We start from the raw sequence: 14,053 nt of genomic DNA on the forward strand, positions 1-14,053 counted from the left end.
ACTACACTAATTTAGTTTTTTTTTTAAAGAGGAAACTGCAAGCAGAAGTTGCTTTAGAACGCACTTCTCAGGCTGACTCTGATCAGAGGTAAGATACAGCTGCAAGGGCTACTTTCTAATATGATCTTTACATTTTGAGGAGACTTGACAGTTGTGTATACTATTTTCACAGTGGACCATCAACTTCATGAGTAGGATACTACACTTTCCTGTGGGTGGGTTTATTCCTTCGCCCTGCCTTACACTAATGCATGGTATGATTGCAATAAGTAATAGGAAATCTAGCCCAAGCTGAATACATCTTGAAATCCTCTTTATATAAAACTAATAAGGTTCCCTGTCCACAGGTATTGCATGGGGCTTTAAAGTCAGGCTCAAGGACCCTCTTGTTGAAATGATAATCTGGCACACATTGGAGCAAAACATCACTATTAATGGCTGAGAAGCTTCAGCAACTGAATGTTGAAGAAACCCCAAAATCTATTTCCATCTTCTCACCCATGATATCATCCCTCATCATTCAAACATTCAAAACGCAATTAAGTTTCAACCTTTTTTCAGATGCTTTCACTTTTGCAAGTTCTTGGTTCAGCAACAGAGCACTTTGGCCAGGAACATCCGATCTTGGGAGTACCTGCTCTGTCCCGGGACAAGATGTAAGTTGTTTCGAAGGTTCCTGACCTCCTGTCTCAGAAGTAGGATAAGATTTATCATCTTACACTCCTATATCTGGACTTGAAGGCTTGCTTTGCATAAACTAGTCTTTTTTTCATGTAAATGGGTATCTTACCGGGAGGCAGGCTTCGAAGCACCTCCCCCTATTCCTAATGCATAAAAATGCATGGTATAGGTTGGCAAGCTACATAATTAAAATTTAAAAAAACATACAGTGCTAGCAAAAAAAACCCAAAAATAGGCATCTGTAAAAAAATGAGGTGCTGGTATTTTTCCAGTCCGCAGGAGCTTCGGAAGCAAGAAATAAAGCGAGCTTAGGAAGCGAAAAGAGTGAACATGGTGCAACAATAAGTGAGGTGACTCATTTTCTGACAGCACTGCTAATCCCCATGCTACAGAATTCACGTGCTTTATAAATGGTCAGGCATGATGTCTCCACGGTGGAACTCAAGGCTCCTATTTGCTAGTGAAAGAAGCGAGCCAGAAGTGGAATCACTTTAAGAGGGCAATGCAACTGGAGAGGTTTACTGGTCTCAGATATAAACATCCAGAGATGTTTTGCTTTGCTCGACATTTTGTTAAATTTATTATCTGGAATATGGAAAACTCGGGGCGCATGGTCAGTTTTGTTGATTGTCCTGCCACTACTCTACTGCCAACCAGTGCGAAGGCATCAGATCTGTGACATGAATGGCATAGTTATCTCAACAAAAGGAGGGACAGAGAGGGCTTGATATAGGTCCAATGTACATGCCCAAATGTAAGCCAAAAGACAGAAGGGTACGGAGTTCCTTGTAGTGGTGTATGTAGACCACTAAATGTGAACTCTAGGTGGAGGGGAGGTGGAGGTGGGGAATACCTCCGTTCGGAACTAGGACCCTCACACACCCAGCAAGCTAGGTGTCACGCTTCATGCTTTCATCATACGGGTCTCCTCCTCTTCGAGCCGGCGCTGCAATGCAAGAGGGGCACCCATAAAGGGGCTCTTTATCAGAGATCTTTTGCTTCTCGCTGTATTGGTGCCGTGGGTGTGAGGGGCCTAGTAATGTGTAGTTGTATGAAATTAATGTAAAACAGGTCAGGGAACCCTTTTTTGATACATTTATTCTGTTGGTCTCCCACCCTGGTTAAAAGGATTAGAGGGGGGCGACTGTTTTGTTATAAAGTGACAAAGATTTCGCTCAACCCCCAGATGGTCAACATGTTTCTCGACCTTCCGGGCGGCAGCGGACTGGGTAGATCGGAGAGATAGCTCACTACGGGAGCAGGTAGAGACACTACATCTCAGTGTCCTTTACTCCGCTGCCAACTGATGTGGCAGTACTAGCAACTGATCTAAGGTTGACTGCCATTCTCCGGGGTAATCACCCTCAGGTAGAACTATTGGTAGGTAGATTTGCACCATACCTTTCACTGTAGATAGTTTGTATTATACACACGGTCCTGGGGAATCACCACCTGATCACTTTTGTGACTTATTGAGGAGAGAAACATGTTGACCATCTGGGGGTTGAGCAAAATTTGTCACTTTATAATAAAACAGTTGCCCCCCTCTAATCCTTTTAACCAGGGTGGGAGCCGAACAGAATACATTTATCACAAAGGGTTCCCTGACCTGTTTTACAATCAATTACTACATCTACACATTACTAGGCCCCTCACACCCACGACACCAATACATCGAACAAAAGATCTCCAATAAAGAGCCCCTTTATGGGTGCCCGTCGAGCATTGCCGCGCCGGCTCGACGAGGAGCAAACTCATATGATGAAGCATGACACCTAGCTTGCTGGGTGTGTGAGGGTCCTGGTTCTGAAAGGAGGTATTCCCCACCTCCCCTCCACCTAGAGTACACATTTAGTGGCCTACATACACCGCTACAAGGAACTCCATACCTTTATGAATGGCATGGTACCATGTACAAGAAGGCAAGCAATGTTCAAGTAGGTGGTGCAGGGTAAGAACTTACATAAACGTTAACAGATTGCACTAAACTGTTGCTTAGTTTTCATATAAATAATTAAATGTTAAAAAACAAGAGCAGTTTTCTTCAGAACCTGTTGCCATGATCTACAAACATATTGCATCATCTGGCAAATATTGGAAAACTACTATGATATCGGCCTACTAGAAATAAAGTGGGACACTTCTGCCCGATTACTCCTGTGACACACCTAGGTGGTATCACAATGAGAAAAGCGGTCAATACAGACATGGAGGCCCTTGAAAGACCAATAGCTAATCGCAAAAGGCGAGAAGGTGGCAACGGAGACATCTACAATAGCCTCTTGCTATTTTATGCATTCTCCCTAAAGTCTGGATGTTCCCTGGTGCTCAGCCAGTGACTGAGGTCAATATATGGTTGGTATGTGAATGTGTTTGTGCTTAGCCCTATTCACTCCAACTGTCCACTCATTCATCTACGTGAATTGCACTGAAACTGTTCGTGTTTCAAAGAAGCTCTGGTGTGGAGCGACCTGGTGGTGAGGAGCATCTGAACTCAGGAAGCAAGTACCAGCAGTGAGAGTCGTAATTGATGCACTCGAAGGGCCAATTTTAAGTGTGTGCCGATCACTGCTGGGATTAATTATTAATGCTGTATTGAATTGATTTTCACAGTGCCATGCAAAATGTTGCTTACCAAAATTACCAAACTTATTTCCTGTGAATAGTGTCCTGAAGTTTCAAAGCCATGCTGAATTTTAGAGATGTATGATTTGAAGTTGAATGCTCGAGTCACATTTTAGTGTCTTGACGCTAGTTTCCCTCTCATGCTTATTATGCAGAAGGAGGAGAGTCGGTTAAGTGATATTTTAGTGATGTGAGATTAGTCTTGTTGTCCATTTTTGGGATTGCGCTTTTGACCATCCTTCCTATGGGGTTTAGGATGTGGGGACAAGCCCGGAGGATAGAGTTCCCATCATTCCTAAGGGGTTTAGAAGAGGCAGAGTGTTTAGCGCAATGTTTTAAGGGCTGTGTTTTACTCCCCAATTATATATGTCAATCCTTCTTAAGAGGTTAAGGATGTGGGGGCAGTGTTTTAAGCCAAATGTTAAGGGGGTACGTTGTTACACCCAAATACTGTAGAGGGTAGGTGAAAACCCAGTCCTGTTCAAGCGTATAGTGATTGAGGTTTGTGGTTACAACCCCAATGAACCAGACTGTGAAAAAAGCTCTAGTCCTGTTTGAGTGTTGTGGAGGCGACCCGGTAGTAAGTGTTCCCGGATTAATGTACAGATACGTTTTGGATTATCTGTACACTTGTATTGGGAATTTGTGGGACATATTGATTGCCTGCGGATTTTACCATCATACATCCCTTTGGCGCATTCAAGTTATGCAGAGAATGTTTGTTTAACCGTTTGTTTATTTCGTTGGGGTGGTATTTATAGTACTGTTTGACGTTTTGTGGAGTGCTGTTTTGCTTTCCTTCGTCCTGCTGAATGTTCCATAGTTTTCATAAGGGGGAGATGTGTTGCGGCCTGTTGCTATATTATGCAATCTCCCCACAACCTTGACGTTCCCTGCTGCTCAGCCCGTGAGTGAGGTCATTGTATGGTTGGAATGTTGAGTGTTTTTGCTTGGATGATTTGACAGATGGAGTGAATAGGGCTGAGCAGCAGGATGCTGCTCCTGGTCTGGTGGGGCTGTATCTGTAATCTACAACTGAGCTTTATAAGCTATGAGTATACATCCTTGATTATTACACAGATCATCTATGTTCTCTGTATAGTTGTTAAAGGGTACACCAATATGCCTCAGGATTCATATTGAGAGTCGGAGTTGCTAATGACATCAATGGCATACTTTGTGCCAGGGATGGATGTCTTAAATTTAGACTCCCTTATAAACACTTCTTTCAGCTTACAAGCATAACAGTCCCTAGAGGATCTTTCTGGACGAGGAATAGAGGATCAAAGATTGATCAAAACAGCTCACTGAGGAGAAGAACAGTAACAATCTATTGCTTGATTTGCAGAGTCAACAAAGCAAACGGAAATAAATGTATTTTCTCACTTATCTAACGTAGCAACAACATATCTGTTCCTTGGCAGAAGAATCCTAAAACATTTTTTTTTCTAAAAGTAATAAGATTTTTTCAAAGGTCAGAGATCATAGAAGTATGTTGTGTCTACTACAAGCACAAGAAAATTCTGCAAAAGCAGAGGGTATCATTTTGTCGAGCAACAGAGTTGTCTTAGCCAAAGTCAGGCCGTCTAAAGCCCCCCTCACTTTACACCTCCTACAACTGTAGCTGGGGCCATCAATTCCACCAACACAGTCACCAAACCCCAATCCTCTATTCAACACTGCTGCTACAGGCACCCCCTTACCCCCTTACCCTTCATGTCTAATCCCCAAAGTTCTTTACTTTTTTTAAACCCAATTTTGTCCCCTTTCTTTTATGCAGAAGAATTGTCCAGGAGTGTTAGATGTTTACATGTTTAAGATATTGTATTAGCATCAATCTGGTCTCAAATTATTAGCTAATGCAATTGCTGTTCTATCTTTGAAAACTAATAAAAAGGTATATTACAAAGTCAGGACATCAAAAAGAATGAATGTGTTATACACCAGTAGTACTAAAGTGAGAAAGCAGGCCCTGTAGACTCAGAGGTGGTACAACTTTTCAAAGAGGAGAAGGTGAAGCAGAAGTAGGTTATAATGAAAAGAACCAACACAGTGATAAGACAACAACAAAGACCATTTCCAAAGCAGTAAGAGTCAATTCAAGAATAGACCATGAGAACATGCGAAGTGATGCCAGATAATAAAAGCAACGTATAAAGGATTAAGTGGTGATGAAAAACTAAAAACCTTTCATTAGTATTGATATTTGTTTAGTGGTTATAATAAGGCAGTGGGCTCACTCTAGCTAGATTTATGGTGAAGGAGCAATGAACACTGGTGGGCCAGTGGAATCATTACCATCACATGGAATTTGAACTAGCTGTTCATTCTCAGAAGACCCGGACATCCAGCACTTTAGCCCTCACACTTTATTTCAATAACGGCCAACTCACATAGCATCCACATCACTCCTTCCTCAGCCGGGAAACGTCCTCATCTTCTCCACCCACTTCCCTACATCCTGCTGCTCTACTTCTTCCTGATCCCAGGCAGGCGGCCTCAGGGGACTCAGCAGGGCAGTTTACAAATTACAGTCACATGAGCACAGATGAAGATTTGAGCGTTTTATTCACTATAACTATTTGAGATCCACCTAACTTCAACATTGATCTCCACATACCTACTACCATATCTCAACCACTCAGTTTTAATTCCGAGAATCTCAGAACTTCAGAACACCTATTCATGTAATTCTTGGGGCCCAAAAACTTGAGGACTTCAAGAAACCACCCTCACTCCAGCATTTAATCAGGTTCTGAGCTTGACCTCCTCAATCAGGCAGCGAGACAGATCTACTTACTGCCCTGGATGGGCACTGTTAGGCGAGACATTTCTGATCACTCAAGACAATTTTTGTTTAGAAAATTTGTAAGAAAAGCAAAGGAAAACGCAGTAACAGGAGCTGTACCTCCGAGAGCAGATCCTCTGAAAGGGCAAGAGATCCAAAGTGACATGTCACTTAACTAGAAAAATTGGCACGTCTTGACAGTTCCTAGGCATTGAAAGTTTTCGTCTAGTTTTACATCTTAAGTACTCTACTTTTGGGGAAGGTGGAAGACAAGTTCTCTTTTTCCCCAGAAGAAACAAAATATGTAGCCAGGTTTAGCTGAAGTTTTAGGGCATTATTTGCAATATTTAAATTTTTACTTAGATCGGGATCTATTAGAGTGTATTACTGCCCTAAAGAAAAGCAATAGTGGCTTAACAAAGGCTTCTACTTGAAAACTTTCTAATCAATACAGGACTCAGATTATATAGAAGAGGTATTGTGACGGTGGTAACCTGCTGTTACATAAAACCACATCTGATTATGGTCAATTGCTCTACTTGTTTTCACCCCTCTCAGTGGAGGCCCGTATTAGCATGTCACTGAGGCTAGCAATGGAAGGTGTCACATATCGATAACCGATACAAATGAAAGTCACTGTAGTGGTGGCCACAAGGTTGTTTATTTGGTGATCTTTGTCCTTGAGTTATGTGGCTGGCAGCCCTGCCAAGTGTCTCGGTTTAGAGTAACGCATTTTTGTAATTTTATCACATTCATCCAGAGACCTACGACTCACTTTTACAGTCCAGAACAAGGCCGGACTTAAACAACAAAGTTAAGTTTCATGTAAAAGGAGTTTTAAATCAATCATTTATAAGACATTCCGCCTTTAAGAGTGCTCTAATGATCATATGACAGTAAGGAAGGATGAGCTTCATCAAGGAATTGTCTGTAATTTACTTGAAAAGGGTTGTTTTTGAATAATATCACTGACAATTTTTTAAGACAAGAGACAAACAGTAGTCAAAGAGTTTAGTTCGAGCAGGCAGGGCACGGATGTAACAATGGCATCTGAACAGAATAAATACACGTGCAAATATTTTTTAAAAACACAAATAAGGAACTTTGCATGATGAAGGGAATGTGAATGGAAGCAGAGAAAAATCATAACATTTCAGCGGTGCCAGTGAAAAACATTTCAATTTCCAAACAACTCAGAAACTATAAATCGGCTTCTTTTTCAGTTGTGCAAAATGTAGCCAGAGTGCATCGGAACAGCCACGATTTTTTTTCTTTCAACTCAAAGTCATCAGGTGCCTTATTCCAATGAATTCAAAAGATACAACTACCAGGAAAAATCAGGCCATCAAATGAAAGCTCAGGAATGCACACATGATGTTCTGACAGTATAACTTTTTGTGGTCACCCGATTGGCCTACACCCTATCTTCCTTTGTAAAATTTACTACCACATCCTTTCAAAGGTGTGAATCCTGCCTGTGGTGAAGTATATTCTCTGGAGATATTAAAGATAAATTAAATACTCTGCTTCTGAACACAGCTATAATCTGTCACCAAGGGCACCTAAAAAGTGCGTAATTCCTATGCAAGTCACTTAGCAAATGCCAGTGTCAACATTCTTGCCGCAAAATCTCCTGCGAGCATTCCAAAATGGTGGCATGCATGCAGTAGCCTGGTGGGTGCAAATCAGATTCCCCAAAAGATCCCTGCCCTCAACATTCAAATTTATATTCCATACTATTAAACAGTAAGACTGCATTGATGCATAAGATGGTTGAAACTATCAATCAACAAGGAATACATGCTGAAAACAGCATTGTCCTTACCACCTACCTTCTACAGCTTGATTTAACCTATAAGGAATCTAAGAGGGCCTGCAAGATCGCTGTACAAGTCCAAATATTTATCTAGCTTCTCCTCTTTACTGTACTTGAATCAGACAAATACATTGACTAGGACAAGGCCAAAAATGGCTTTATCATTTTAGAGACAAACTTTAAAAAGATCCTGCCACCAACATTCCATAACTAATTCCTGCTTTTTGTTTAGTGCTTAGATGCTTTAATAAAATTAGATCCTCCCGACTCAAGTTATTTGTAAAGAATAGGTGCCACCGAAACACAGCTAACAGTGCGCTACTTTATTTAACTTTCCGTCTTTGACCATACCTCGCACATCTTCATCTTCAATTGTCGTGTTGACGCTCTCTGTGGATTCCTGTCAAGAAGGAAACATGAAAATTAAACCCAAAGGAAGGCAGCAGGTACAAGTCATGCATGCTCTAAACAATATCATGGTAAGTCGATGGTCATACTGCCCACCGGGTGAATGTTTAATTCTCATGCCAAAGGATTCAGAAATATTGAGATGACCCAATGCCAAAGCAAAACACACCACTAAAATTCCATGAACACAGTTCAGTCAAACAGACTGCTTTAATTCGACATGCAAAAATGGAATAATATCAACTGGCCTCAAAAATGTAAAGACTGGAAGCCACAACAGTAACCATTTTAAACTGCTCAAGATATGCGACATCTATGCACGTATGGGAAAGCAAAGCCGGATGGTCCCGATGGAAGTGATTGCAGCAGGTCCTAATACTCATCATTGCCCAAACAGCTTAGTTTAGATACAGCCACAGTGGAGAAGCTTGTTAATGATGGTTGATATATCTGAATGTAAAACGTCAGGATTCTGATTAGAAAAGTTACTTTATAAAAGAGGGTGCAGAAAAACGTTTCCTATGTCAAAAAACACACCTCTCCACAGAAGGACAAAGTTTCATTAGCAACTGCATGGAAATACACAGATTGTTTACTGGTAATCAACATTTTTACTTGTCAGACTCTGCTTCGTCTGTACCTGTGAGGTGATTCCAACTACAGGATAGGAACACTACCGTAACAATTGAAATGTGAGGCCAAGTCGTTTCCTCTATCTGGCTCTATAGTGAGGACTGACCAGGTTGACAGACTTGGCAGCCTCCGTGCTTGATCGACAGCCAGATCGCCACACTTAGGTTAGGGTTGGAGCAATGAAGATTAGAACCAAAAGTAAATTAATTACTGGCAAGCAATCTTGGCGTTCTCCCTAGCTCCCTAATCCGGGACCTGGTTCTTACCTTCAAGGACCACCAAAGCCATTTGGTAATAGAGGACAATCACAAAGAAACACCATGACCTACAATTTTACTTACCATTTTTTCATGTATTCAAACCTGGCAGAACAGACATCTCCCTCTTGAGGTCTACAACACTAAATTACGATGAAGCATAAGAAAGCTTTGCCACTGGAACATCTAGCACCTCTGCCGAGGTGGCCACTAATCCACTTATAGATGAATCCTGAATACTGCAATGCATTGAGCAATTGTGCTACTGAAGACTCCATAGAAACACTTACATAACCATCTCCTGAGAGAAACTACTAGATAACCTTTATGGTCTTATGGTCCTTCCTTAGGCCCCAAATGTAACACATAGGTTAATTAGACTTAAAGATTGCAGCTGGCCTTTAAAAATACAAGCAGAAAATCCTTCTCGTGTCCAAGGACTCTTGTCACTTCATTAAGGGTTAGAAAATAAAACAACAGTACTTCTAATAGTAATATAATAATAACACTGTCTTGTAAGGTATGAAAGATCTATACTTTGGGCATGAATGTGGCCACTGGCATTAATATGATCGTTGTCTTTGTATGAAAGCTTAGACTGCACCAATGTTCACGTCTCTAAGGCTGAGACTGAAGTGCTCTGAGAAGAGTGTATGTCAGTATGGAGCAACATCTAAATAGTCTTTCTTTTTTGAGTTCTTATAGTTCAGGAGAATGACACATTCATCAGCTTTCCTTTATGGAGTGATCAGGCAAATTGCCTTGAGCCAACTCTGATAATGGTCTGGAGCTATGGGAGCCACATGTTCTCCTTCACAAGCCGTCCTGCAAAATGGTCTATTTTTCCACAATCTTGAACTGATGACAAATACTCCTGTCTACAATAGGCTCTGGACAAGCACAATCTATTGAAGGTCTTAGAAGAACCAGAAAGGTAGTCCGAAAGCCCATGGTGCTGGCTGCCTCCTTATGGAAGGAGGGGTCAGAGGACCGAATTTCCCCAACAGCAGTTGAAGGGTCTGTTCTGAGAGAGAATTGTTTCAAAGACGAGCAACAGGTAGGTGTGGCTCATTTTTATTTCGAGAAACAAACACATTTTAATATTAATCTTGTAATAAAAACCTGGTTTTAGACATGAATATATGCTGCAGTACTCAAACTTCAACGAGGCTATACACAAATAGCATGAGGTGAGGTGTGGTGCCACATAAATATGTTTCTGTGGCAAAGCTGCATTAATTAAACACGATTGGCAACTTCATTTCATAGCGAGCCCATTAAACTGATGTATGGCAAAGACCGAAATGCTCCATATTTGATAGATCAAGGCTCTGTTTCATGATAGATCGTTGCAAGGAAATTAATCATGAAAACCGCGACACGATTTATTGTTTGGACGCCATTTTTTATCCACAGCGGTAAAATCTGTGAGAGTGATAAAGTGCGTAATTTGTGTACTCTGCTCGAATAACAAAATCTGCAGAATGCAATGGATTACACAGAAAAAAAAGGACGCAGAAATAATGTAATCTAACCTGCACTTGAATACCTGGCTTTTCTTGTCTCGATTCAGTAACTATTTTGAGATATTCCGCCGTGGAAAGTAAAGTGTTAATAATAATTGACAATGACTGTCAGAATCTTCCCTTAGAAATACAGTTAAAAAGAACCACTCGAGCAAAGTTAGAGAGCGGACGGTGCAACCCATAGTAAAAAATGATATTTAAAACGCTCGTTAGATAACCAAAATCTCTCGGATGTTGTACAATAAACATCCAATTGCTGAAAAGCTGTAGAATTCCATTGGAATGCAAGGACTATTTTACACTTAAACAGTACACTCGCGTTTGTCACATTCAATAACAAATCTCCTATATACACTCCATGCAAAAAAAGCAATCGTTTTGGCTACTTTTTTCTTAATCATTGGCAAAGGGGATAGGGCAGGCTTTAATGTGGTAAACGGCTTTTGTGAATAGCTGTTTTCTCATGTGTTAGTGCATTAAACCCAGACACATTGGTTTTGTCAGTGCTTGTTCATTTTTTGTGCAATTTACTAGGCAGAGGTTCAGAACACCACACTCATCAGGCAAGTCACGGAGGTGGTCGCTGTTCCCAGCAAATTAATCTTTGGAAAAATAACCTGGATAGTTTATTCAAATATGAAAATGCTGCAGGTCAGTGACAGGGGGTACCAAAGTAGTAAAACACACCTACAGGCAGCCTGTTTATTAGTGCCTACACTTTAATGCAATCAAATGCAAAGCGCTCAACTGAAATAAATGACATATTGAAGTTGAATGTAAACAGAGTATGAAGTAATACAATCTGACTTCACATTTCTTACTTATGAATTGATAGGTCACTGACAGGCTGAACATTTTTACATGTCCTTAATATATACTGAGATGTTTCGAGGTTTGCTTTGAGCTCACAAAGCAGCAACACAACAGTTTAAATAACCGCATATTCAGATGTATAGATTACACTGAAGTTTACAAAGTAAAATCGTTCCTTAACGCCGCCGTTTATTTTTTGATTGCATGCCTTTAGAAACTTCGTGAAAAGGAAAGTATTTCGAATTAAAAGATGAACTATAGATTGACAAATGGAAGCCCACATGTCCAAACACTACAGATTCTATAATTGCTCAACGTTACATCCAATTATCTTCTGCATAGGCAAGATTCCCTTCAAGTGACCTACAAATACAGAAATATCAGATAAAACAAAAATACATTTGGATTACGTTCACAGAGAAGGGAACGTTTTCTGTGACAAAGCTGATAATATTGCCAGGCACTACATAAAAAAATATTATAATAATCGGTAGGAAGATTGTGCAAAATGTGAGTGCAGTCCCTATCAATTTGGTTTCATTATTTATAAAAGCATCATTAAGGTATGGCATATCAGGTGTTTAAGTACTAACAAGCATTAAAACAGGATGATTGATATAAACGATCATTTAAGAAATATTCACACACTGTCAATTTATTTTCTATCTTTTCGTCACCATGAAAACATACACTACTTAAGGTATAAGATGTAGTAATTAAACACTTGTAATCGGCATTACCTGAAACAAGCAATGAATAAATTGTTTGACACAGGTAGTAAATTCTAGAAATTCAAGGTTATAATACTATGTATTAAATTAACTAACACACTGTGCCATAAAGGGCATTATCCATAAATATTGGAAGTGAAAGAGATAAGAACGTCAAAGGGACCTTCAGAGCATATGCACTGCGCCATCAACATACAATTCAAGAATAGGCCAATAAATAGACTTCAACAACTGAAGGAGTAAAATAAATAAGCTTATAAAATATTTCATAAGCACTAGCCAAAATGCTCAGTGTTGGGATTGTACATATGCTCTCACGAGCCATGTCACGAGCATTCAGCTGTGTCTGGAGGCTCGTGACAAGGTCGTGCCTGTGGGGATGTTGTAATGTTTCAAACATGCAGAATGTTTACAGTTAGGCGAGGCTCTCGTTATTGCTATTACTGACTGGAACTCCGTTACTGAATGACCGGAATAAACTTGGTCTACTTTTAACTTCCTTTCGTGTTGTTTCCGACTTTTCTACACTGGCGACGAGCGGGAGCTGTGTTACCTGCGTTTAAGGAACTAAGAAACTATTCTGGAACTGGAATATTTTTGGTTTTCCTCGATTTTATTCGGATTTCCATTTCCAGCGCTGTCAAAATCGATCGGACAGCAACACCGGAATACTGCTAAATTAAGGAGAGCGGAACGAAAGGAAGCGGAACTTAAAATTTTCTTTTCCTTTTAAAAAAAAAGGAAATTTGCCGTGATTGCTTACTTTACTTTCACTGGCATCTTTTGAAACGAGGCTTCGAGCGTTCCACACGCGCGATGGTTCGTGCATTGATGTTCCTTCCACTGCTGATCGACGCGACGTGTGAGGTCATCGCGCAACTGCAATGTCTGGAGCAGTAGAGATTCTACGCGACATGTAAAGGCAGCGTCTGGAGCAGTAGAGAAACTGTTTTCCAACACGACGTGTAAAGGCAGCGCGCAACCTTTGAAGCAGTAGAGATGCTTCTCTACTCACGCTGATTTAACAACAACAACTTTGATCACAGCAAGGGATAATTGTATTTTGGAAGGTTCTCAATAATACGCTTTTTGCGTGTTATGCTATTTAAACTTACCATTGTAATCTTATGATATTAACTTACATTTTATTCCGTTTTTTTTTTTTTCTTTCTTTCTATTGTTATCTATTATTTTCTCACATTTTAACATGTCTGGTATCGTTCCTTCTCCTGCATTTCTGTCATCACCAGGTGAACCACCTATGGCTTGGGAAATTTGGGAACCTGTTTTCTTAGCTTATGTTGAGGTACTAGAGGAAGGACAGTGTGAACCAGATAGGAAATTGTCTCTGCTTAAACATTGTTTGGGTGGTATAGCTTTAAAAGAATTCAAGACATTACCAGTTCTTATAAATCCGGGTGAAATTGATGTTTATGAATACGCTTCATTGCAGTTAAACTTAAGATATGGTAAGAAAAAGAATGTTGTTATGGAGAGGTTCATCTTTTATTCTAGGAAACAACGTTCTGATGAACCTGTAGAGGATTTTGTGTCAGCATTAAGATCTTTGGCTGTTACATGTGATTTCGAACACATATCTTATGAGCATGTACTAAGGGACCAGATTTTGATGAGAACCAATAACAAGAAAGTCCAAGAACGTCTTTGGACAACTTCTGACATGTCTCTCAATAATGCTATAGACATAGCAAAATCTATAGAACACTCAGAAACATTTGTTAAAGAGATTAGAGGCAATGATAAAAGTGATGTCT

At 40.2% G+C, this 14,053-nt stretch overlaps 1 protein-coding gene across 13 annotated transcripts in view; it reads right to left on the bottom strand.

Moving 5' to 3' along the window:
- Positions 1 to 14,053, bottom strand: part of CAMK2D (calcium/calmodulin dependent protein kinase II delta) — an 806,647-nt gene that overhangs the window by 120,876 nt on the left and 671,718 nt on the right. For all 13 annotated transcript variants that reach the window (XM_086962149.1, XM_086962142.1, XM_086962138.1 and 10 more), the window contains one exon: positions 8,262 to 8,310. In XM_086962149.1, the coding sequence (XP_086818275.1) occupies positions 8,262 to 8,310 (49 nt within the window). The remainder of the gene's footprint in view (positions 1 to 8,261; positions 8,311 to 14,053) is intronic.

The sequence above is a fragment of the Lissotriton vulgaris genome, chromosome 3_1 (assembly GCF_964263255.1).
Source record: "Lissotriton vulgaris chromosome 3_1, aLisVul1.2, whole genome shotgun sequence".
NCBI lineage: Eukaryota > Metazoa > Chordata > Amphibia > Caudata > Salamandridae > Lissotriton > Lissotriton vulgaris.